Below are 26381 nucleotides of genomic sequence, written 5' to 3' on the forward strand. Positions count from 1 at the left end.
TGGCTGTGGTCAAGGTTACAGTGGTTTTTCTGATCCTGAACTTTCTATTACCTTTTACCAGAGGAGGTGAGTGAGGCGTTCACAGCCCGTCTGATCTTATTCTAATCTAAACATCAATCACAGAGTTAGTCTGTGTATTATCGTCTGTAGTATAGTCACCTCAGTGTGATCTGCATTTCTTTCTTGTTTCTGTAAGTTTCTCTTTGGATCTGCCTTCATCTCCATGTGGTCTGTAACAGGCTGTAAAAGAGCCCAGTACAAGGTCCTCACATAATCTGATTGTGTAGCCAATGTCACCTTCATTTTGACAACATGGAGAAAGAATACAAGAAAGTAATTAGGATGAACTGCATGTAAAAGATAAAAGGTCTGTTACAAACATTAAAAAAGAAACCAAGTGATATCTAGTTTTGATGTTTGAAGATATTTTTCTTTGAAAAAATGTGAATTAAGTGAATCTTGTGAGATCACAAAGTGTTTTGCAGTTTCCTCAATGTTATATATGCTGTAGAATGAACACAGAGACAAACATTACACAGCAGCTAAATCTGACTTTGTTTCTGATTCAAGTTTCTCATTAACAAGCTCTTTATCTGATGTGTTGCAGACACTGAGGTGTCCTGTGTTTTCATGGAGAGCTGCATCTTACCGTGCAGCTTCCAGAGCGGAGCTGATCCAGTCATCCACTGGATTCAGGAGACAGAAGGAAACCTTTATGTCCACTCCTTCTACAGGAACAAAGACCAGCTCGGACTCCAGGACCAGTTCTTCAGAGGCAGAACATCACTGTTCAAGGACCAGATCTCCAGAGGAAACGCCTCACTCCAGCTGACAGGGGTGGAGGTTCAGGACCAGGGCAGATACAGATGTCACACAAGCACCATGAGAGGAAACAAGGATTCATTGATCAACCTGAGAGTGGACGGTATGAGAGACACACAGGAAATACACAAAGACATTAATTAGTGATTAGTTATCCACATGCAGCATCAACATCCTCTTTTCTTGCAGCTCCAGTCAGTAAAGTCAACATGGAGCGGGTAGGAAACAGGATCATCTGCAGCTCAGAGGGGATCTACCCTGAACCTGATCTCACCTGGTCCACCAGACCTCCATCCAACCTGAACCTCCAGAACCAAACCAGCATCCAGCAGACTGAGCAGCAGCTCTACAACATCAGTAGTTCTCTGATACTTTCAGACAGTGAAACTGATCTGAGCTACATCTGCACCATCAGCACTCGCAGCAACAGGAAAGCCCATTTGTTTAAACCAAGTAAGTGTTTTTAAAAAGACTCTGGAACTTTATTAAATCCATGTGGTGGATCAGGCTGCTTTCATCATATTAAGGCCACATCTTCTAAATAATTATTCTAAATAGATTATGCATTTATTTGATTAGAGCTTTTGCTGCTTGCTTGCAGCTGCTACAAGGTGCTTGCTGTTGAAGCAGGATGCCGTCTCCTGTTTGAGCTGCTGAAGCTGGTAGTCAAAACATTTTGAAATATTATTATTATTATTTTAGTTTTCACCAAATTGTGGCGCTCTCACTGCCATAATTAAATAGCTGAAGGACTCAACTGAGGAACTGAGGAACAATACAAGATTTCTCAAATCAATCATGTGGTTAGTTTTAGGGGATCCTCCAAAATTAATTTGTGCCCAGCTTGGTGAAGTTTGGATGAAAGGTGTTGAATAGGAAGTCAACAGTATGCTTAGCAAAAAATTCAAAATGCCAGAAAACATTTTATGATGCAAATGGGTATATGGCTGTCTTCAGCATTATCCACTGAATCCATAAACACCAGCAGCTTTCACTCACACCTCATGATTGCAGAGATATTGGCCAAAACATTTGTTGTCACCATGATAGCTGTTGCTATCATTTTTGAGTATGTGAAGCAGTCAATATCTGTATGAGCTGCAAACATCCAAACATCAGAAAACACCATCATGATGCATTCAGGGACACGTCAACTCACTCACTTTCTTTCTGTTTCAGGGAATTTAACCAATGTTGGAGCCATTATAGGTGGAGTGGTTGGAGCCATTTCTGCAGCAGCAGCAGCAGTTGTCCTGGTGCTATACTGTAAAATGAGAACAGGTAAAATAACATTCTGTCTAAACTTTTTAATTCATTTCTTCTTGTTTGTATTGATGATGATGGTTTTTCTCTCAGGTTGACAAGAAAACAATGTGAGAGAGTCAAACAGTGATGGAAACCCAGAGTAAGTAAATCTTCTGTGTTAGAAAGAGGTTCTTTTTCTAGATCATGTTGTCATTGATTTAATGAATAAATGAGTGAATCTTTCCTCCTCAGTTAAAGTGTGTTTAGAAATGAAGAGGTGTCTGAGCTAAAAAGATGATCTCAGTCACAGTGTGAGTGTCAGACGACTGGAAGCAGAGTTTAACACAATACATGAGATGAAAACATCAAACTCACTCAGTGACACAGAAAATCTACTGAAGGAATCAGGATTTCTGTCATGGCTTATTTTGATCTTTATACTGAAGAAGAAGAAATAAGGGATTGTTTTACTTTTATATGTTTTTGATGGTAAATATTTTATTTTGTTTGCAGGGGAATGAAACTTGAAGAACTAACGAATGAAGTAACACCTCATGGTGAAATCCTCACAGACAATCCTCTACTTAATGGAAACACACACTCTGGTCCTGAGCTGTATTAAATGAGTGTGAACATGGAGACGTTCATGTCATATGGACAAGAAGCTGAAGATGAACAAACCTCCCCACTGGACTCTGAAGGATTAACTGACCCTCTGATGCGTTCAGGTGCTGTGGAGGAAACACAAACTAAACTGAACCTGTGTTAAATCAGTTCAGTGTTTTGGAGCCATTTGATGAAAACATGCGTCAGGCTGATTAATGAAGGACATTTTACACTTTGCACTGTTTCCACACTGTGATGTGCACCAGGTTTTTTTATATACTGTGTATTCTGCAGTGTAATTTCTATTGCTCTAAAATGATTCTCATTTCATTATCATTATTAAAATCTGTATATCTGCATTTGTAAATTTTATTGACTTTATTTTATTAACTTCCTCTATTTTCTTCTCTCCCTCTTTTTCTCCATTTCATGTCCACTCATTTTCATTTCTTGACCCACTTCCTCTGTCTCAATTGGCCACAACTTCTCACGTCATTTCCTGAGTCTGCCCCCTCATTATTTTCTTATCTCACTCATTCCTGGGGTTTTTTCCTGCAGCTCATGCTCTGATTCTACATGTTGACCTGATTTCACTACAGTTTCTTACAGCTGTTTCAGCTGCTCTAAAGCTCAGTGACACTGAAAGAGAACTGACACTAGATGATCTTTGAGCAGCAGAGGGTGGTTCCCTCTCTTGTCTTTGCAGAAGTTAAGTTCTGGTTGTGTAACAGCATAGAGACAAAGACGCACTCGTACACTGGTAGAACACTTCTTCGTCTCCTATAAACCAAGCTTTAAAGTCATGGTGGCTGCAGCCAAATATTACAGGTGGACAGACAGAATCCAGAGGATGAGACTCTGCTCTGCTGTGTGTCTGGTCATCGGGAGTTTTCTGATGATTGCTCCTGCCAAAGGAGGTGAGTGAGGCGTTTACTGACAGTCAAAACAAAACCAAACTAACTATCCTCACTGTGTTTGGTCTGTTTGGCTGATTTAGTGAGATGTCACTGGTTATAAAGCAGATTTAATAGAAATGTCACTGTCACTGATGAAATCCTGTGCTCTGCATGTTCACTGCAAATGTTGTTCCCTCCTCCAAACAAACAGATGTTGCAGCACAGAGCTCCTGAAATGTGGATAACTGATCATCAGCTCAATAACACTTTGTAAACAGTGTATAACACGGTACAGCTATTACTCTGACTGATCATATGACACAGTGAGAAAACAGAAAAACAATTACTTCTTACTCTAACCACATCTGCTGCTGTTAGTTCTGTTTGTTTTCCTGGTTTTATGGCTGAATATTCTCAGGTCCTGCAGACTGAGCACTGCTTCTGACTACAGTTCACTGACTTTACATCAGGATGTACCAACATGGACACTAACAAAACCCTCTGTCTTCTCTAACCTCTCAGTAAAGACGTGTCTCTTTACCTGATGTGTTGCAGACACTGAGGTGTCCTGTGTTTTCATGGAGAGCTGCATCTTACCGTGCAGCTTCCAGAGCGGAGCTGATCCAGTCATCCACTGGATTCTGGTGACAGCAGGAAAACTTCCTGTCCACTCCTTCTACTTCAACCAAGACCAGCTCAGACTCCAGAACCAGTTCTTCAGAAACAGAACATCTCTGTTCAAGGACCAGATCTCCAGAGGAAACGCCTCACTCCAGCTGACAGGGGTGGAGGTTCAGGACCAGGGCAGATACAGATGCTACACCAGCACCATGAGAGGAAAGGAGGAGTCATTCATCAACCTGAGAGTGGACGGTATGAGAGACACACAGGAGATACACAAAGACATTAACTATAATTAACAACATCCTCTTTTCTTGCAGCTCCAGTCAGTAAAGTCAACATGGAGCAGGTAGGAAACAGGATCATCTGCAGCTCAGAGGGGATCTACCCTGAACCTGATCTCACCTGGTTCACCAGTCCTCCATCCAACCTGAACCTCCAGAACCAAAGCAGCATCCAGCAGACTGAGCAGCAGCTCTACAACATCAGTAGTTCTCTGATACTTTCAGACAGTGAAACTGATCTGATCTACATCTGCACCATCAGCACTCGCAGCAACAGCAGGAGAGTCACTTTGTTTAAAACAAGTAAGTGTGAGAAATTTTTATCAAGGCTCCATCCTCTAAATAATGATTCTAATAACACAAACACAAACAATGAGTGAGTCACATCATGAGGGAATATACAGCTGTGAAGTCAGTGATGCTGAGGAGACTCTGATAACCAACACCTTTCTGAGGAGAGAGAAAAGTCAAGGTGAGGCAGCATTAAGTTAGGAACTCTTAGTCTATATGAGCAACTACTGTTATTATCTGTAATATCTGTATGAGCTGCAAACATCCAAACATCAGAAAACACCATCATGATGCATTCAGGGACACTTCAACTCACTCACTCTCTTTCTGTTTCAGAGAAATCAACCAATGTTGGAGACATTATATGCAGGGTGCTTGCAGTCATTGTGTTCATAGCAGAAGTAGCAGCAGCAGTTTTCCTGGTGCTATACTGTAAAATGAGAACAGGTAAATTAACATTCTGTCTAAACTTTTTAATTCATTTCTTGTTGTTTGTGTTGATGATGATGTTTTTTCTCTCAGGTCGACAAGAAAACAACAGGAGAGAGTCAAACAATGATGAAACCCAGAGTAAGTAAATCTTCTCTATTAGAAATGAGCTGCTGAACTGTGTGAACTACAGTATAGAAGTTAAAGGAGAATATTGTTGTCATGAAGTCATTGGTTCTTTTTCTAGATCATGTTGTCATTGATTTAATGAATAAATGAGTGAATCTTTCCTCCTCAGTTAAAGTGTGTTTAGAAATGAAGAGGTGTCTGAGCTAAAAAGATGATCTCAGTCACAGTGTGAGTGTCAGACGACTGGATTTCAGATCATGATTTCTGTCATGGTTTATTCTGCTCTACAGAAACTGCACTTTATAATGAAGAAGAATAAATAAGGAACTGTTTTGATTTTACCTTCGTATATTTCTGATAATTGACTTTATTTCATTTTGTTGGCAGTAAAATGAAAACTCTGCTTAATGGAAACACACACTCTGGTCCTGAGCTGTGACTGTATTAAATGAGTGTGAACATGGAGACGTTCATGTCATATGGACAAGAAGCTGAAGATGAACAAACCTCCCCACTGGACTCTGAAGGATTAACTGACCCTCTGATGCGTTCAGGTGCTGTGGAGGCTGTGGATGTAACTTTGACATCAAGAAGCCAAATGAACAAAAGCTTCAGTTCAGTGTTTTGACCTATTCAGCCATTAATGATTAATGAAGGACACTTTACACTTTGCACTGTTTCCACACTGTGATGTGCACCAGGTTTTTTTTATATACTGTGTATTCTGCAGTGTAATTTGTATTGCTCTAAAATGATTCTCATTTCATTATCATTATTAAAATCTGTATATCTGTATTTGTAAATTTTATTGACTTTATTTTATTAACTTCCTTTTCTTCTCTCCCTCTTTTTCTCCATTTCATGTCCACTCATTTTCATTTCTTGACCCACTTCCTCTGTCTCAATTGGCCACAACTTCTCACGTCATTTCCTGAGTCTGCCCCCTCATTATTTTCTTATCTCACTCATTCCTGGGGTTTTTTCCTGCAGCTCATGCTCTGATTCTACATGTTGACCTGATTTCACTACAGTTTCTTACAGCTGTTTCAGCTGCTCTAAAGCTCAGTGACACTGAAAGAGAACTGACACTAGATGATCTTTGAGCAGCAGAGGGTGGTTCCCTCTCTTGTCTTTGCAGAAGTTAAGTTCTGGTTGTGTAACAGCATAGAGACAAAGACGCACTCGTACACTGGTAGAACACTTCTTCGTCTCCTATAAACCAAGCTTTAAAGTCATGGTGGCTGCAGCCAAATATTACAGGTGGACAGACAGAATCCAGAGGATGAGACTCTGCTCTGCTGTGTGTCTGGTCATCGGGAGTTTTCTGATGATTGCTCCTGCCAAAGGAGGTGAGTGAGGCGTTTACTGACAGTCAAAACAAAACCAAACTAACTATCCTCACTGTGTTTGGTCTGTTTGGCTGATTTAGTGAGATGTCACTGGTTATAAAGCAGATTTAATAGAAATGTCACTGTCACTGATGAAATCCTGTGCTCTGCATGTTCACTGCAAATGTTGTTCCCTCCTCCAAACAAACAGATGTTGCAGCACAGAGCTCCTGAAATGTGGATAACAGATCATCAGCTCAATAACACTTTGTAAACAGTGTATAACACGGTACAGCTATTACTCTGACTGATCATATGACACAGTGAGAAAACAGAAAAACAATTACTTCTTACTCTAACCACATCTGCTGCTGTTAGTTCTGTTTGTTTTCCTGGTTTTATGGCTGAATATTCTCAGGTCCTGCAGACTGAGCACTGCTTCTGACTACAGTTCACTGACTTTACATCAGGATGTACCAACATGGACACTAACAAAACCCTCTGTCTTCTCTAACTTCTCAGTAAAGACGTGTCTCTTTACCTGATGTGTTGCAGACACTGAGGTGTCCTGTGTTTTCATGGAGAGCTGCATCTTACCGTGCAGCTTCCAGAGCGGAGCTGATCCAGTCATCCACTGGAATCAGGTGACAGCAGGAAACCTTCATGTCCACTCCTTCTACTTCAACCAAGACCAGCTCGGACTCCAGGACCAGCGCTTCAGAAACAGAACATCACTGTTCAAGGACCAGATCTCCAGAGGAAACGCCTCACTCCAGCTGACAGGGGTGGAGGTTCAGGACCAGGGAGGATACAGATGCTTCACCAGCACCATGAGAGGAAAGGAGGAGTCATTCATCAACCTGAGAGTGGACGGTATGAGAGACACACAGGAAATACACAAAGACATTTGTCTGTGTTTGTTATGTACAGATCAGTTGTAAATGTACAGTGTAAACATGGTGTCAAATTCATCACAAAGTTCCTCTTCTTTTGCAGCTCCAGTCATGGGTAGAATGATGTTTGGAGACATTTTACATCAAGTGATGGTTAAAATCATTACTATAGTTGGAGTGGTTGGAGCCGTTTTGGTCATAGCAGTAGTAGTAGCAGTTGTTCTCCTGGTGCTGTGCTGTAAAAAGAAAAGAGGTAAATTAACATTCTGTCTAAACCTTTTAATTCATTTCTTGTTGTTTGTATTGATGATGATGTTTTTTCTCTCAGGTCGACAAGAAAACAACAGGAGAGAGTCAAACAATGATAGAAACCAAGAGTAAGTAAATCTTCTGTATTAGAAAGAGGTCATGTTGTCATTGATTTAATGAATAAATGAGTGAATCTTTCCTCCTCAGTTAAAGTGTGTTTAGAAATGAAGAGGTGTCTGAGCTAAAAAGATGATCTCAGTCACAGTGTGAGTGTCAGACGACTGGAAGCAGAGTTTAACACAATACATGAGATGAAAACATCAAACTCACTCAGTGACACAGAAAATCTACTGAAGGAATCAGGATTTCTGTCATGGCTTATTTTACTGTGTTTCTCTTATTTGATCTTTTTATTGAAGAAGAATAAATAAGGGATTGTTTCAGCTGATGCTGAATCTTATTTCGATTTGTTTGCAGGGAGATGGGCTTTACAGCTTTCTGAACCTACAGAGGAAGATCAAGACAAAAAGACACATGTGGGGTTTGAATCTGTGGAGGTGAAGACTCTGGTCACACACTCCAGTTAAATACATGTATATACACTTAGCATGAAGCTAGGTAATATAGAGCTACCCACCTTTATATATACTGTGTATTCTGCACTTTAATTTTTCATTGCTCTAAAATGATTCTCATCATTATGATTGTTGATATTTGTATATCTGTGTTTGTACATTTTATTTATTACTCAGTACTTGCTTATTTTATATGTTTCATGTTTTCTTGTTGGAATAAATTGATTCTGTGCTGCTGTTTTCCAGCATCACCACTAGATGGTGGTGTTGCTTTGTTAGCGACCGAAGTTCATTAATAAAATGTGTGACTTTCAGACACGAATATGAATATTGATCCATCTGTTCAGACAGTTGATTAGATCAGGTGGTTAAGCATCAGTATGATCAGCCTCCATCAATGACACTCATTCTCCCAGGTGATCATGTTTATGTTGGGCTCCTTTGTTACTTTCATTACTTTCACTTTCACTCTCTCAGTTGCTCTCGGCGCCCTCTGGTGGCCACAGAGGCAGTTACACTACAGTTGGAAGAATTACCTCCAGTACAGCTCCACTTTCATCTTGTTGACATGTTACATCCTCTGTTCTTTTACATTTACTCTCATTAGATCAGATTTAATAACATGGACATATAAGATTATCTTTCAGTTCTGTATTTGATCTACTCCTCCCTCTGTTCTCCTCTTTTCTTCACTTCATGCCTCCATTTGCCACAAGTTCCTACATTTCATTCCCCAACAACAACCACATTACAGTTGAGTGTTAGTCTGACGGTGGGTGAGGAGACTGTCCACCACCACCCTAACACCGTCTCATCCCTCCATAGTTTGGACTGTGTCGGCTCAATGACATGTAAGTTTGCTTTGTTTAATATCTGAAGTCTGTATTCTAGCCTTGATACCTTTATGATTTTGTTACTTTTTAATACGTTTGGATTTTCAGTGTTTGGTTCAGATGTTGTTTCATTAGTAGAATATTTGTTCATTTCTACAGTATTCCAAATGAGTGAACTCTCTCTTGTAGACTTGTGAGCAGTCGTGTGATTCAGTAAACTCTGCTGGGACAGTGATATCTAACACAGAACAGATGATAAACAGAGGACGACCATGGTCAGCTGTGTCCTGTGGTCTCTGCTTCTGTCTGTTATGTTGCTGACTCCTACAAGAGGAGGTGAGTGACACTTGAAGTATTTTTTAGAGGCTGAGGATCCATTGAGTTGATTTAACTTATCTTTCTCTCTTTTATTAAGACCAACTAAATCTCAGACTTCACCAAAGATGGAAGACGTGTTGGTGACAACAAACAAAAAGAGAATCAGAAATGAAACTGTGTCTTTGATCAGGAGCAAAACATGTGACAATGACAGAAAAAAGCTGATGTGTCATGTGTTGTTGAAAGCAGTGGTTTTATGTCCAGTGTCATGTTCGTTAAACACTGAGCTGAGTTAAAGTCAGACGACCACATCTGCATGCTGAAAGCAAAGGTGTACAGTATATCTCTGTTCTTACAGGCTTCAGAATAATGAGATGAATTCACATCATTCAGTATCCAGGTTTCTGATCAAACTGTTTTAAAAAGGTGTTGATTCATCTTAATGCTTCTTTACAGGCTGTAGTTTCTGTCATGTGTTTCTAATATTTAGTTTGATACAAATCAAGTGGACTTATTCACTGTGAAAGTTTTAACAGGAAACTGAACAGTTATAGAGGCCTTTACGAGGAATCAACTTTGTCCTCAATTTAATGACGTGTTACAGACACTGAAGTATCCAGTGTTTTCATGGAGAGCTGCATCTTACCGTGCAGCACCCAGGTCAACGACAATCTGGTCATCATCTGGACTCAGCTGACATCAAGACTTGTCCACTCCTATTTCGAAAACCAAGACCAACTTGAACACCAGGACCAGCACTTCAGAGGCAGAACATCACTGTTCAAGGACCAGATCTCCAGAGGAAACGCCTCACTCCAGCTGACAGGGGTGGAGGTTCAGGACCAGGGCAGATACAGATGCTACACCAGCACCATGAGAGGAAACAAGGATTCATTTGTCAACCTGCAAGTGGACGGTATGAGAGACACACAGGAAATACACAAAACCACTTGTTTGTGCTTTTTATGTGTACAGTACAGTGTAAACGTGGTGTCAAATTCATCACAAAGTTCCTCTTTTCTTGCAGCTCCAGTCAGTAAAGTCAACATGGAGCAGGTAGGAAACAGGATCATCTGCAGCTCAGAGGGGATCTACCCTGAACCTGATCTCACCTGGTCCACCAGTCCTCCATCCAACCTGAACCTCCAGAACCAAACCAGCATCCAGCAGACTGAGCAGCAGCTCTACAACATCAGTAGTTCTCTGATACTTTCAGACAGTGAAACTGATCTGATCTACATCTGCACCATCAGCACTCGCAGCAACAGCAGGAGAGTCAGTTTGTTTAAAACAAGTAAGTGTTTTTAAAAAGACTCTGGAACTTTCATGAGGGAATATACAAGTCAAGGTGAGGCAGCATTAAGTTAGGAACTCTTAGTCTATATGAGCAACTACTGTTATTATCTGTAATATCTGTATGAGCTGCAAACATCCAAACATCAGAAAACACCATCATGATGCATTCAGGGACACTTCAACTCACTCACTCTCTTTCTGTTTCAGAGGATTCAACCAAATTTAGAGAAATTGCACGTGGAGTGGTTGGACCTATTTTGTTGGCAGCAGCAGTAGTAGTTTTCCTGGTGTGGTATATAAAAAAAAGGTAAAATCACATTCATCAGCTTTCCCTTCAGTTAACCTCTAGTTAGAAATTAACTTCTATGATGGTTTATCTTGCTCTTTATACTTTAGAATAAATGAGGAATTGTTTTTAGTTTACATTTATTTTTACATTTAGTTTTGAATTTTATTTTGTTTGCAGAGAAAATGAACTTAAACACTTCGATGAAGCAACGTCTCACCAGAATGGAGTAGCCTCATCTAATGATCCTCTGATTGGATGAAATGAAGACTCTGATCACTCTGAGCAGTCCTGAGCTGTGACTGTATTAAATGACTGTGAACACTGAGACATTCAGGTCAATATGGACGAGAAGTGGAAACAAAAACAGCTGAAGATAAATGAACCTGTCGACTATGAACAGAAGGATTAAATGATAGTTGGACGTATTGATGAACTCATTTCAGGTCCAGAAGAAAAAACAAAGCTACAATGAACCAGTGTTAAGCTGAAGCTGAGAACTGAACTGAGCACAAATTTGAAAACATTGTCAACATGATCCTTCAGTTCAGGTTTTTAAGTTGTTTAGCAAACACATCCTTCTCAAACTGATCAATGAAGGTCAAGAACTGTTTGAGTTTAAAATGTATTTTATGAATTAACTTTGCACTTTGACTGTTTCTACACTAAACTGTGTTCAGCATGAAGCTTTGTGGACAGACTCCAGCTCATGACACTCAGGTTTTTAGAAGAAGGACGTCCTGTCTCTTCTTCTGAGATATTGAGCAAAGGAGCTGGATGTTTCTGCTCTGGTTTACTGTATGTATACATTTTATTTTAATAAAAATCTATATTGATTATTTTCTGGTCCCGGACCTGTTAGTCCTGTTCACTAGTCCATCCATGATACTAACAAGGAGACTACCTCTCACCTTCTGACTCTGGTAAGGAGTCAGAAGGTGAGAGGTAGAGGGTGAAGGTGAGGGTGGTTCAGGACCAGGACAGATACAGATGCTTCACCGGCACCATGAGAGGAAACAAGGAGGAATTTTAATGAATTAAATTTCTCTCAGAGCTCTGAAAACAGATGAGCTGTGTTTTCAGTTTCTGTCCAGCAGAGGGCGCTGTAACCTCATCAGTCTGTTACTGACTTCATGAACCTTTTCCTTTCTGTTAACACCCATCCTGAGGTCTGTAACTTTTGAAATGTCATGTAAACATTAAAAACATACATACACTCAGTCTTCAGTAAATTACATAAAAACAATTTATAGGCCTCCAAATAAAATAAATGATAAAAAAAACAGGATTTCTGTTTTCATTTTTTCTTTCTGACTCAACAATAAACATTTAAATCTCGAGCTGGGACCATAACAATTTTCTGTGTCAATGAAACGACATAGATTTGATCTCTGCCTCCACTGATTCTCTGAGTGTCATCACTCTTTGAGAGATCACAACTTACTGTGGCAGGGTTAACTGTTCCACCTTAAAGGCAAGTCCACCTTAACTGCACCTCATACTGTACAGTCAAAAGTACATTGGACAGACTGTTAAACCCTCTTCCTCCTCCTCTGCGGTGACAGTTCTCTCAGAGGAAGTCTTTAATCCACTACAGATCTGTGACGGACTGGCGATCTGTACAGAGTGTACGCCGCCTCTCGCCCAACGTCAGCTGGGATAGGCTCCAGCCCCCCACAACCCTTAATGGACAAGCGGTATAAATGATGGAAGGATGGATGGAGATTGTCTGTGGTTGTGGACTGACTGACTTGTTTTAATGTTGGAGGACAGCTCTTCCTTTGACTGCCAGCACCGTCCCTGGGCTGTTTGTGACTGATGGACAAAGGTTTGGAGGATAAACTGCATTTTCTAACAGAGCAGCTTCACTCACTTATTTCACACCATCTTTCTTTACACACAACTTTAGTTTATTGTCGTCTAAATCAGCTGTTTGATTCCTTTTCATCAACTTTCATCTTTTAGTCTTTAGACTTTTTACATGTGGAAACCTGCTCTCTGCTCTTCCTGCTCTGTGTTTGAAGGCGAAATGATTCAATCATATTCAGCAGCTTGAAGAAGAATTGTACTGTGAAACCAAAAAGTCTGGACTCTGCTCTGCTGTCACTTTATACATTTCCAGTGTTTTTGCTCCGTGAGAGGAGACGGATCAAATCCTCAAACCTCACAGTGAGTACTCATTATTTCGCTATTTCACAATTTATATCCAATGTATGATGTAATGTATATTAATGTTCGATGTATTAATCAGTTTAATGTTGAAGCTGGTTACTTCCTGCTGTTTAATATATAAATCATCATCATATATTAGTTGATGATATTTTGCTTTAATGGTCTGAATCAGCAAAGTAACTAAAGCTGTCAGATAAATGTAGAGGAGTAAAAGTATAAAGTAACAGAACATGGAATTAAACAAAGAACAAGAACCTCAAAGCTGAACTTTAGTTTCTGAAGTCAGCACAGATGAAGTCAGAGATGGTAGATGATGATTACTGACTGTGTTGGTGGTGACATTTTTGTTTGAATGAAAGCAGCTGTTTTTACATGTAAAAACCTGCTCTCTGCTCTTCCTGCTCTGTGTCTGAAGGGTTTAAAAACACTGTCTGAGATGGATCACTGATAATGTTCACCAGTATGAAGAACAACTTTATTGTGAAACCAACAAGTTGGGACTGATGAATGTTTTGATTCCTACAGATTTGGAATATAATAGATATCAAGTCTTAACACACTGGAACATCTGCAGTTTTATCTGCATTCCAATCACATGTAGAAGTAAATAAAAGGTAGCAACTGCACACTCTGCTTTCACTTTCTGAATTTCTTTTTTCTGCTCCACAAGAGGTGACAATTAAAAACTAATTATTAATGTTGAAGTTAGAGATGCTGAATGACTAATTTAGCTCATTACACTGTGAATGTTGATGGTGATTTTGAAGATCATTGCAAATAAACACAGAATAAGGATTATAAAAAAAAAAAAAGGTTGTGAAAATGAATAACCTGATTAATGTAACTGTCATATCCACCTTCATGTCTCTGTTCTGTCTCTCAGTGCAGAGCTACACGGGAAGTCTAACAGGAGGATGACCAGGGTCCAGTTCACCCTGTTGTTGGAGGTCATGACCTTTCAGTGGATGTTAACTCTTTCCAGAGGAGGTGAGTGAGGCGTTCACTGTCTGATCTTATTCAGTCAGGATAGAAATGATGTTCAAACTGGAGCTGCTGCATTCAGTGTTTCATCAAGCTCTTTACCTGATGTGTTGCAGACACTGAGGTGTCCTGTGTTTTCATGGAGAGCTGCATCTTACCGTGCAGCTTCCAGAGCGGAGCTGATCCAGTCATCCACTGGATTCAGTTGACAGAACAATACCTTCTAGTCCACTACTATCGCAACCAGGACCAGCTCACAGACCAGGACCAGCGCTTCAGAAACAGAACATCACTGTTCAAGGACCAGATCTCCAGAGGAAACGCCTCACTCCAGCTGACAGGGGTGGAGGTTCAGGACCAGGGCAGATACAGATGCTACACCAGAACCATCAGAAGAGAGGAGGAGTCATTCATCAACCTGAGAGTGGACGGTATGAGAGACACACAGGAAATACAGAAAACCATATGCTTGTTGTGTGTAGTGCATTTATGAATGTATGGTGGTAAATGTGTAGTTAAATTCATCACAAAGTTCCTCTTTTCTTGCAGCTCCAGTCAGTAAAGTCAACATGGAGCAGGTAGGAAACAGGATCATCTGCAGCTCAGAGGGGATCTACCCTGAACCTGATCTCACCTGGTCCACCAGTCCTCTATCCAACCTGAACCTCCAGAACCAACCCACCATTCAGCAGACTGAGCAGCAGCTCTACAACATCAGTAGTTCTCTGATACTTTCAGACAGTGAAACTGATCTGATCTACATCTGCACCATCAGCACTCGAAAAAACTGGAGGAGAGTCACTTTGTTTAAAACAAGTAAGTGTGAGAAATTTTTATCAAGGCTCCATCCTCTAAATAATGATTCTAATAACACAAACACAAACAATGAGTGAGTCACATCATGAGGGAATATACAGCTGTGAAGTCAGTGATGCTGAGGAGACTCTGATAACCAACACCTTTCTGAGGAGAGAGAAAAGTCAAGGTGAGGCAGCATTAAGTTAGGAACTCTTAGTCTATATGAGCAACTACTGTTATTATCTGTAATATCTGTATGAGCTGCAAACATCCAAACATCAGAAAACACCATCATGATGCATTCAGGGACACTTCAACTCACTCACTCTCTTTCTGTTTCAGAGAATTCAACCAATGTTATAGACATTACACACAGGGTGCTTGCAGTCATTTTCATCTTAGCAGCAGTAGCAGCAGCAGCAGTGGCAGTAGTAGTTTTCCTGGTGCCACGCTGTAAAAAGAAAAGAGGTAAAATAACATTCTGTCGACACTTTTTAATTCATTTCTTGTTGTTTGTGTTGATAATGATGTTTTTTCTCTCAGGTCGACAAGAAAACAACAGGAGAGAGTCAAATGATGAGAGAAACCAAATGTAAGTAAATCTTCTCTATTAGAAATGAGCTGCTGAACTGTGTGAACTACAGTATAGAAGTTAAAGGAGAATATTGTTGTCATGAAGTCATTGGTTCTTTTTCTAGATCATGTTGTCATTGATTTAATGAATAAATGAGTGAATCTTTCCTCCTCAGTTAAAGTGTGTTTAGAAATGAAGAGGTGTCTGAGCTAAAAAGATGATCTCAGTCACAGTGTGAGTGTCAGACGACTGGAAGCAGAGTTTAACACAATACATGAGATGAAAACATCAAACTCACTCAGTGACACAGAAAATCTACTGAAGGAATCAGGATTTCTAAGATGGTTTATTTCTGTCAGAACATACTACATATATATCTCATTCTATTTAAGAAGAAATAAAGGATTGTTTTGATTTTACTTTTATATGTTTCTGATGCTGAATTTTCTTCAGGTTTGTTTGCAGGAGAATAGAACTTGAAGAACGTACAAATGAAGCAACGTCTCACCAGAATGGAGAAGTCTCATCTAATGATCCTCTGATTGGATGAAATACAGACTCTGATCACTCTGAGCAGTCCTGTGGTGTAACTGTATTAAATGACGGTGAACACTGGGACATTCAGGTCAATATGGACGAGAAGTGGAAACAAATGAACTGATTAAATATAATAACTGGATATTTTGATGATCTCATTTCAGTGACAGCTGAGAACTGAGCTGAGCATTAATTTGAAAACGTTGTAAATAAAACCTTCAGTTCTGTTTTTAAAGCCATTTAACAAACACATCCTTGTCAGTCCAGTTACTGAAGGTCAAAGACTGTTTGATGTAAAAATGTATTTTATCATTACTATGTACCTGCCTAATGTAGTAGTATTACATATCATTAGTAGAATGTAGTGACTGTGGACTGATGAACATCTGAACTCTCTGACTCTTTAACTCTCTCCTGCTTCATGCAGCTTCATCGTTCGTCTCTCTGATTGATATTTCATGAGGCAGATGTTTGTTGTGAGTAACAAACTCTAAAGGTTTGAGTTTTCTAAGTCAGAGCTTTAACTCACTGCTCTGATCTGCTTTCACTGACTGGACTTCAGGTTTGTTTCTGTCATTAGCTGAGAGGTTCACATTCATTTCCAACCTGCTCTGTGCATGTTTCAGTCATAATGATAAGAGGGTGATAACTGCTGTGTATTTTAATACTTGCTGTGATTTATTCTTAATAAAATCTATACTGAATGTTTTGTTCTTGTCCAGTTTGAACTTCATGTGAAGCATCATGTTGTTGGTTCTGGGTACAAACCTTGTATCTCCACACACTAGTGTGTATTTGCTGTCCTTAAAAAGCCACTGAGGAGCTGCTCTTGTGACACTTTGTGCTGACACACACTTTGAGAAGAAATGTCCAGAGTGTCCATGATGAAAACTTGACATGTGTTGTGCAGATTGATTCATCTCACCACTTGCTGATGTTCAGCTCTGTCCACTGTAGCTCTGTACATCAAACAGGACAATCTGCTCCACAAAACACACAACATCAAATCACCAACACCACCAACACCTGAGCATCATCAACCTTCACTTCCACTGATCCAAAACAAGGCAGCGCCCCCTGCTGGTCGGAGGTGTCGACAGAAATAACAAAGACACACAGAGAAGTTCATTTAGTTCCAGTCTTTTCAGCTGCTTTAAAGCTCAGTAATAAGTTTGTCTGAAGTCACACACTGGATCCTCATTGGTCGTCTCATCAGCAGGGGGCGCTGTAACCTCATCAGTCATTCAGTCAGTCAGTAAAACACAGAGAGGACTGATTGAAAACCTCTCCCTCATCTAACAGACTGTTAAACCCTCCTCTTCTGCTCTGTGGTGAGAGTTCTCTCACAGTCAGAGTTGAATCCACTGCAGATTGTCTATGGTTGTGGACTGACTGACTTGTTTTAATGTTGGAGGACAGCTCTTCCATTGACTGCCAGCACCGTCCCTGGGCTGTTTGTGAATGATGGACAAAGGTTTGGAGGATAAACTGCATTTTCTAACAGAGCAGCTTCACTCACTTATTTCACACCATCTTTCTTTACACACAACTTTAGTTTATTGTCGTCTAAATCAACTGTTTGATTCCTTTTCATCAACTTTCATCTTTTAGTCTTTAGTTTTCTTTGGAAGGTTGAATGAAAGCAGCTGTTTTAACATCTGGAAACCTGCTCTCTGCTCTTCCTGCTCTGTGTTTGAAGGTGTCTGAAATGGTTAAATCACATTCAGCAGCTTGAAGAAGAATTGTACAACAAGTTTGGACTTGTAATGTTTTATCTCCAGGTATCTGGGAGGAACATTAAATGCAGTAAGTCTCTACTCTGCTTTCACTTCTGAATATCATTTTTCTGCTCCCTAAGAGGTGACAAATCAAAACTAATTATTAATGTTGAAGTTAGAGATGGTGAATAACTAATTTAACTCATTACACTGTGAATGTTGATGGTGATTATGAAGATCACTGTGTGAATTAAAAGGTCATCAAACTCATATTTATAAAGGGCTGATTAACAGCCTGTTGTTTCAGCTGCAGCTTCCTTGTCTTCAGTCAGCTCCTTTAAGACAAACTGAAAAATAATAGTGTGCAGATAAATAACCTGATTAATATCTGAAGCCCTAACCAGTAAATCAGTTCAGTCAGCCCAGGTGTAACTGTCATATCCACCTTCATGTCTCTGTTCTGTCTCTCAGTCCAGAGCTGCCTCTCAGTCACTATTCGTACTTTGTGTTACACAGTTAAAAAGGTACTGTCCTAATTAATTGATCACATTTTTAAACAAACATTAGTTGGACTCCAGGTACTCTACTCTGCAATCCAAGCGAGGTGCTGAATCAAAACTAATAATTAATGTTGAAGTTAGATACAATAAAAAACTAATTTCACTTATTACATTGTGCATGTTGATGGTGATTTTGAAGAGTGTGAACACTGAGGTGTCCTGTGTTTTCATGGAGAGCTGCATCTTACCGTGCAGCTTCCAGAGCGGAGCTGATCCAGTCATCCACTGGATTCAGGAGACAGCAGGAAACCTTTATGTCCACTCCTTCCACAACGAAGACCAGCCTGTAGACCAGAACCAGAACTTCATAAACAGAACATCACTGTACAAGGACCAGATCTCCAGATCTCCACGTTGTCAAAATCACAACAAAGTTCCTCTTTTTGGCAGCTCCAGTTGACAAAGTCGACCTTGAGCGTGTAGAAACCACGATCACCTTCACACGATCTGACAACAGATGATCTGCGTTTTCAGCGTCTGTCCAGCAGAGGGCGCTGTAACCTGATCAGTCATTCAGTCAGTCAGTAAACACAGAGAGGACTGACTGGAAAACTCCTCACTGTTACTGTTTGTGACTTTATCAACTTTATTGTTCTCATTTTGTTCTTACTTTATCTGTAAAGTGAACTTCTCTCTGAGCTCTGACAACTGAAGATCCTCATTTTCAATCCACTGTCTCTAACCTACATGTTTCAATAAACACAAATAATCTCCATTCTCTGTGATGATAAATAAAACATGGATTTGAAGTCATTTGAGTGTGATCTCTCTCTGAGCTTAAAGATGTGATGGGACAGTCTGAAATCCTGATGATAGCGCCACATCTGGCACAGATCCTTATTCTCAGTGTGAAAACGGAGAACGAAACAAAAACAGCGCGAGATATGTGGACCGTTTCTTCGTGTGATTCACTACAGGTCCCTACATTTTATTAAGCTGATGAGTTCACTTTCACATTGAACACAGTAAGTACTTTACATTATTATTATTATTTTTACATTAATAGCCTGAAAGCAGAGTAGAAGTGGAAATAAGTAAAATACAGGAAGCTCACAACTGTACTGTAATATAGCACTGGAGTAAATGTACTCAGTAACTTTACTCTACTGCAGCCGGTACAGCTGAATGCTGAAGACAGAGATGGTAAATAACTAATTAAAATTACACTGTGAATGTTGGTGGTTATCATGAAGATCTCTGTGTAAATAATCAGACAGTCAGACTTCAGACTGTTTTGGTTGCGTTGGATACTTCCTGGTCTCTGATATTCTGCCTGGCACTCGAACACACACACCTCAAAAAGACTTCTGAACCCGCATTGTGCCGTTTTTCTAATGTGTGTGTGTGTGTGTGTGTGTGTGTATATTAGTTAATAAATACCCGTTTGCGCACAGTTTGCATTGTCTGCATATAAATATGCAAAAAAGTAAATTTAAAAAACTAAATGTCAGGTAGTGAGATTGTGCTGCGCTTTGGTTTTTCCACCGCAGGAGGGAGCTGTGACTCACTCACTGTCAGTCAATTGAGGAAGTCATCAGACATGTGGTAAACAAAGTATAAATGTGTCTCTAATTTTAGTTGTAGTTTTATACCGATATTGAGGGAACTTACTGTTTGGGAAGAAGGTCCATTTTATTTATTCAGCTGTTCAGCAGCTCATAATGTTCTGATGAGGAACTGATAGTGATGTAGGAATATGATCCAGTTCTTTTGTCCCAAGTATTCGTTACACGTTATACAATTAATGAATAATGTGGTAAGTCAGTGCATCCCCATACATCTGAATGCATTAGCCATAAAATATCAGCATTCTCTTATTGTCTGTTATCACTGAAACACTTATACCTTCTATGGAGAGGCACTGAGACAAATACAATGCATTCGGAAAGTTTTCACACCCCTTCAATTTTTGCAAATTTACTGGAAAGGAAAAACTGAAATATCACACTCGACATTGATATATTAGCTCAGGTTCCTTCCAACTGTCTGCAGAGCTCTGAGACTGGATTGTGTTGAGTGCAACACTAAGTCATAAAAAAAGTACCTAAAGGACTTTCACACTGTGAGAAACAACTGTCTGATGAATCCAAGATTTACCTGTTTGGCTTCAGTTTTTAGCATCAAGCACTGGAATGAAGTATTACAAACTATGGAAAAGGTAAAGGGGTCTGAATACTTTCTGAATACACTGTATTGAGGTGAGAGAGGAGCCATGCAGCCTCAGGATGCACATTTTGTTCAGTGGTATTGAAAATGTCCTTCTGCATGTGAGGATTTCATTCAGAGGGACTGGAGCTGCTTAACATTGTCAGAAGACTTTACTGAAATACACTGCAGGTACAAATAGACACTGCTCTGAGTGTATCATTCATAAACTGTCATGTAGCACATGGGTACACTGCAAAATGTCCTTTTCTGTACGTCTCTGTAGTGTGTAGATAAATGACCTGATTAATGTGCACCAGTAAAACCAGTTCAGCCAGACTATGTTCATGACTGTTCTGTCTCTCAGTGCAGAGCTACACAGGAAGTCTAACAGGAGGATGACCAGGGACCAGTTCACCCTGTTGTTGGAGGTCATGACCTTTCTGTGGATGTTAACTCTTTCCAGAGGAGGTGAGTGAGGCGTTCACTGTCTGATCTTATTCAGTCAGGATAGAAATGATGTTCAAACTGGAGCTGCTGCATTCAATGTTTCATCAAGCTCTTTACCTGATGTGTTGCAGACACTGAGGTGTCCTGTGTTTTCATGGAGAGCTGCATCTTACCGTGCAGCTTCCAGAGCAGAGCTGATCCAGTCATCCACTGGATTCAGGAGACAGAACAATACCTTCTAGTCCACTACTATCGCAACAAAGACCAGCTCGGACTCCAGAACCAGCACTTCAGAAACAGAACATCTCTGTTCAAGGACCAGATCTCCAGAGGAAACGCCTCACTCCAGCTGACAGGGGTGGAGGTTCAGGACCAGGGCAGATACAGATGTCACACCAGAACCATCAGAAGAGAGGAGTCGTCATTTATCAACCTGAAAGTGGACGGTATGAGAGACACACAGGAAATACAGGAAAGAAATGAATAAGAAAAACACTAGAACACATTTGTTTTGCAGTGCTTTTCTGAATACTTAGTTTTCCATTTGTATAAACAGACAAACTGTGACTGTCAGATGTCAGTGATACAAATTAATATATTTCCAATCATGTAATACTTCTCTGATGGGTGTTTTTCAAAGTCTTCCAGAAGGTACTTCCACAACTTGTGCAGAAGTCAGCAGCTCGTCTACTGTCACTGTGTAATGCACAATGCAAAACAAAAAACAGTACTTAACATTCTTTTTGAGGAAATTTAATTTCCTCTTCTTTTGCAGAGAGAGTCCACTAAATGTTCAAAACCTGCTGAGTTTGTAATAAGGACTTTCTTATATACATACTATAGTTTCCACTTCCTATGAGTAAAAAAACAGTCATTCAAAGCTGAGACATTCATGTCAAAAATGCATCTTTTTTTCTTGCAGCTCCAGTCAGTAAAGTCAACATGGAGCAGGTAGGAAACAGGATCATCTGCAGCTCAGAGGGGATCTACCCTGAACCTGATCTCACCTGGTTCACCAGTCCTCCATCCAACCTGACCCTCCAGAACCAAACCAGCATCCAGCAGACTGAGCAGCAGCTCTACAACATCAGTAGTTCTCTGATACTTTCAGACAGTGAAACTGATCTGATCTACATCTGCACCATCAGCACTCGAAAAAACTGGAGGAGAGTCACTTTGTTTATACCAAGTAAGTGTTTTTAAAAAAGACTCTGGAACTTTATTAAATGAATGTGGTGGATCAGGCAAGTAAATCATGAGGGAATATACAGGCTGTGAAGTCAGTGATGCTGAGGAGACTCTGATAACCAACACCTTTCTGAGGAGAGAGAAAAGTCAAGGTGAGGCAGCATTAAGTTAGGAACTCTTAGTCTATATGAGCAACTACTGTTATTATCTGTAATATCTGTATGAGCTGCAAACATCCAAACATCAGAAAACACCATCATGATGCATTCAGGGACACTTCAAACTCACTCACTCTCTTTCTGTTTCAGAGGATTCAACCAATGTTGGAGCCATTATAGGTGGAGTGATGGTTGGAGCCATTTTGGTCGTAGCAGCAGCAGCAGTAGTTGTCCTGGTGCTGTGCTGTAAAAAGAAAAGTAAAACTAGAAATAGTATTGACAGATGTTCGTACAGACGTGCGAACAGCCACAAACATGATGCCTCATATGCAGTCCTGAGCTGTGACTGTATTAAATGAGTGTGAACATGGAGACATTCTCCCAACCTCTCCACTGGACTCTGAAGGATTAACTGATCCTCCATCAGTGTCTCAGCAAACGATGGCCTCTCCTGTTTGGTTTCATCTTCACAGAACAAAGAGAGAAAAACCAGATCAGACCAGGATGAAGTTTGTATCTGAGGCTCTGCACTACACTGCAGGAACACACTGGTTTGTCTGTGAAAAGCTCAACATATGAAACCAGACAAAGCTCCAGACTCCTCCTCATCCTCATCCTCTGCTGCAGCTCCACCACATGATGAGGAGACTCCTCCAACTCAAGACAAAAGAACACTAGCACACACAGCACAACATAACAGCACTGAGAATAAGTAACTAATGGTGTCAGAACTGTAACCACATGTCTCTCAATGTGAGGGAAGTTTAGAAATGTTTGTTTGCTCAGAACCTGGGTGACAGAGACACAGGGTGATAACTTATAATAAAATAATAAAATAATAAATAGAAATGTCATTTTCTGGAGCTTCTGTAAAAGTCTATGATATAATAAGGAGAGATTTGTATTTGTGTTTTGCTTGCTCTTATGGTAACTGTCTCATCATGTTTATATGCTGATCTTTCTCTTATTGATTTATCTGTTTTCTCCTGCAGCTCATGCTCTGATTCTACATGTTGACCTGATTTCACTACAGTTTCTTACAGTTGTTTCAGCTGCTCTAAAGCTCACTGACACTGAAAGAAAACTGACACTAGATTATTTTTGACAGTCCCTTCCTGTCTGATTAAGTTTTGGTGTGTGTGAGGGATCCACACAGTGCAGATGACACTACAGAGAATGAGCAGGCTCAGCTGTGTCCTGTCTGTTCTGTTGCTGCTGGACTCTCACAACAGGAGGTAAGTGAACTTTTAAGTGATTGAAATAGAGGCTGTCTGCTGCTTGGTGTATACAGGAGTCACAGTTAATGTGAGGCCACGTGTTCAACACTTGTTGATACTGGAGCATAGTCATCTAGGACTACCAATTCTAACTTGATTATATTCAGGGTTATAAGTGATTCAACAGACCAGCTCTTAAAGAGGCTCTCAGTGGAACCTCTCTGTATTTTTCTCCAAATATAAAGTCAAGAGGAGGCTGAGGATGGATTCAGATTCTTTCAGTGGATTAATCTAGTCACAGTCCTCCAAAGATGCAGAAGCTACAATCTCTCTCTCAGCAAAAATGGTGCTGAGCCTGCACTGAAAAACATGCAACTGTAACTGGCAGAAAATAGACCATATTGCATGTGTCATCTGTTGTAAAACGTTAAACAGTCGAACCACATCCACTGAGAGCGTTTGGAAAAGCTAAACATCCAGTGGACCACAAAATCCTGTCAAGCTGTTTCCTAACGCTCTTTATTCATTTCAGCCCAGACTTCCCCTCTTTCATAACTTATCTTACTCTGGTCTTAATTCCATTGATGGTGCTTTTATACTTTTTGAAGTTGTTTCACCTTAATGCTTCTCTTCCAGGCTGCAGAGATGTTTCTAATGTTTAGTTTACTCTCTTTGATAAAGATGAAGTGGATATTTTCCTGTATTGAACCTTAAACATGAAGCTCTTTACCTGATGTGTTGCAGACACTGAGGTGTCCTGTGTTTTCATGGAGAGCTGCATCTTACCGTGCAGCTTCCAGAGCGGAGCTGATCCAGTCATCCACTGGTTTCAGGTGACAGCAGGACACCTTCCTGTCCACTCCTACTACCGCAACAAAGACCAGTTTGGACTCCAGGACCAGTTCTTCAGAAACAGAACATCTCTGTTCAAGGACCAGATCTCCAGAGGAAACGCCTCACTCCAGCTGACAGGGGTGGAGGTTCAGGACCAGGGCAGATACAGATGCTACACCCAGCACCATGAGAGGAAAGGAGGAGTCATTCATCAACCTGAGAGTGGACGGTATGAGAGACACACAGGAAATACACAAAGACATTTGTCTGTGTTTGTTATGTACAGGTCAGTTGTAAATGTACAGTAGTAACATGGTGTCAAATTGATAACAAAGTTCCTCTTTTCTTGCAGCTCCAGTCAGTAAAGTCAACATGGAGCAGTAGGAAACAGGATCATCTGCAGCTCAGAGGGGATCTACCCTGAACCTGATCTCACCTGGTCCACCAGACCTCCATCCAACCTGACCCTCCAGAACCAAACCAGCATCCAGCAGACTGAGCAGCAGCTCTACAACATCAGTAGTTCTCTGATACTTTCAGACAGTGAAACTGATCTGATCTACATCTGCACCATCAGCACTCGCAGCAACAGCAGAAACACCACTTGGAGAAAACTACGTGAGGATTATATCTCACCTGTTACCTAAACCAATAAATCAAGTTGTTATAACTTTGTTAAATATTGAAATATTCCTCCCTGGCTGCATTTACAAAGTTAAAAATATAAATAACACAAGTTAAGGCGGTGGTGTTTCCATCTTATCCACAGGGGCCAGACTGTATGAGCCTGCAAACATCCAAACATCAGAAAACATCATCATGATGCATTCAGGGACACTTCAACTGACTCACTCTCTTTCTGTTTCAGAGGATTCAACCAATGTTGGAGCCATCACAGGTGGAGTGGTTGGAGCCATTTCTGTAGCAGCAGCAGTAGCAGCAGTAACAGTAGTTCCTGGTGTGGTATATTACAAAAAGGTAAAATAACATTCCTTATTTCTTCATTCATTTCTTGTTGTCTTTATTGATGATGATGCTTCTTGGACTCAGGAAATCTCTCAGGTCGACAGAGAAACGTTAGAAATGCACTGCTGCACTGCATCATACACAAAGTTGACATGTTAATGGAAAAATTACAATCGGTTTTTGACTCAATCAGATCATTTGGATTCCACACAAACAAATGAGTGAATCTTTCCTCCTCAGTTAAAGTGTGTTTAGAAATGAAGAGGTGTCTGAGCTAAAAAGATGATCTCAGTCACAGTGTGAGTGTCAGACGACTGAAGCAGAGTTTAACACAATACATGAGACGAAAACATCAAACTCACTCAGTGACACAGAAAATCTACTGAAGGAATCAGGATTTCTGTCATGGCTTATTTTGATCTTTATACTGAAGAAGAAGAAATAAAGGATTGTTTTGATTTTACTTTATATGTTTCTGATGCTGAATTTTCTTCAGGTTTGTTTGCAGAGAGAATAGAACTTGAAGAACGTACAAATGAATTAACTTCTCACCAGAATGGAGAAGTCTCATCTATTGCTCCTCTGATTGATGGTAATACAGACCCTGATCACACTGACCAGAACATATAAATGATAACTGGATGTTTTGATGATCTCATTTCAGTGACAGCTGAGAACTGAGCTGAGCATTAATTTGAAAACGTTGTAAATAAAACCTTCAGTTCTGTTTAAAGCCATTTAACAAACACATCCTTGTCAGTCCAGTTACTGAAGGTCAAAGACTGTTTGATGTAAAAATGTATTTTATCATTACTATGTACCTGCCTAATGTAGTAGTATTACATATCATTAGTAGAATGTAGTGACTGTGGACTGATGAACATCTGAACTCTCTGACTCTTTAACTCTCTCCTGCTTCATGCAGCTTCATTGTGAGTCTCTCTGATTGATATTTCATGAGGCAGATGTTTGTTGTGAGTAA

At 40.2% G+C, this 26381-nt stretch overlaps 1 protein-coding gene across 8 annotated transcripts in view; it reads left to right on the forward strand.

The window, feature by feature from the left end:
- LOC108900242 (hemicentin-1) overlaps window positions 1-24924 on the forward strand; it is a 61005-nt gene extending 36081 nt beyond the window's left edge. Inside the window, exons 12-17 of one of the 8 annotated variants that reach the window (XM_051068411.1) lie at window positions 4125-4213; window positions 7296-7524; window positions 14804-15070; window positions 15395-15520; window positions 15596-15644; window positions 16080-16872. In XM_051068411.1, the coding sequence (XP_050924368.1) occupies window positions 4125-4213; window positions 7296-7524; window positions 14804-15070; window positions 15395-15520; window positions 15596-15644; window positions 16080-16176 (857 nt within the window). In that variant the 3' untranslated portion in view covers window positions 16177-16872. Of the gene's footprint in view, window positions 1-607; window positions 926-4124; window positions 4214-4510; window positions 4778-5101; window positions 5213-5287; window positions 5336-5710; window positions 6055-7295; window positions 7525-7647; window positions 7798-7872; window positions 7922-8270; window positions 8649-14370; window positions 14686-14803; window positions 15071-15394; window positions 15521-15595; window positions 15645-16079; window positions 16873-24785 lie in introns of those variants that run through there. The other 7 variants (XM_051068405.1, XM_018701217.2, XM_051068406.1 and 4 more) reach the window with 7 other exon arrangements.
- The last annotated feature ends 1457 nt before the right edge of the window (window positions 24925-26381 follow it).

The sequence above is a fragment of the Lates calcarifer genome, unplaced genomic scaffold (assembly GCF_001640805.2).
Source record: "Lates calcarifer isolate ASB-BC8 unplaced genomic scaffold, TLL_Latcal_v3 _unitig_4524_quiver_846, whole genome shotgun sequence".
NCBI classification, from domain to species: Eukaryota; Metazoa; Chordata; class Actinopteri; family Centropomidae; genus Lates; species Lates calcarifer.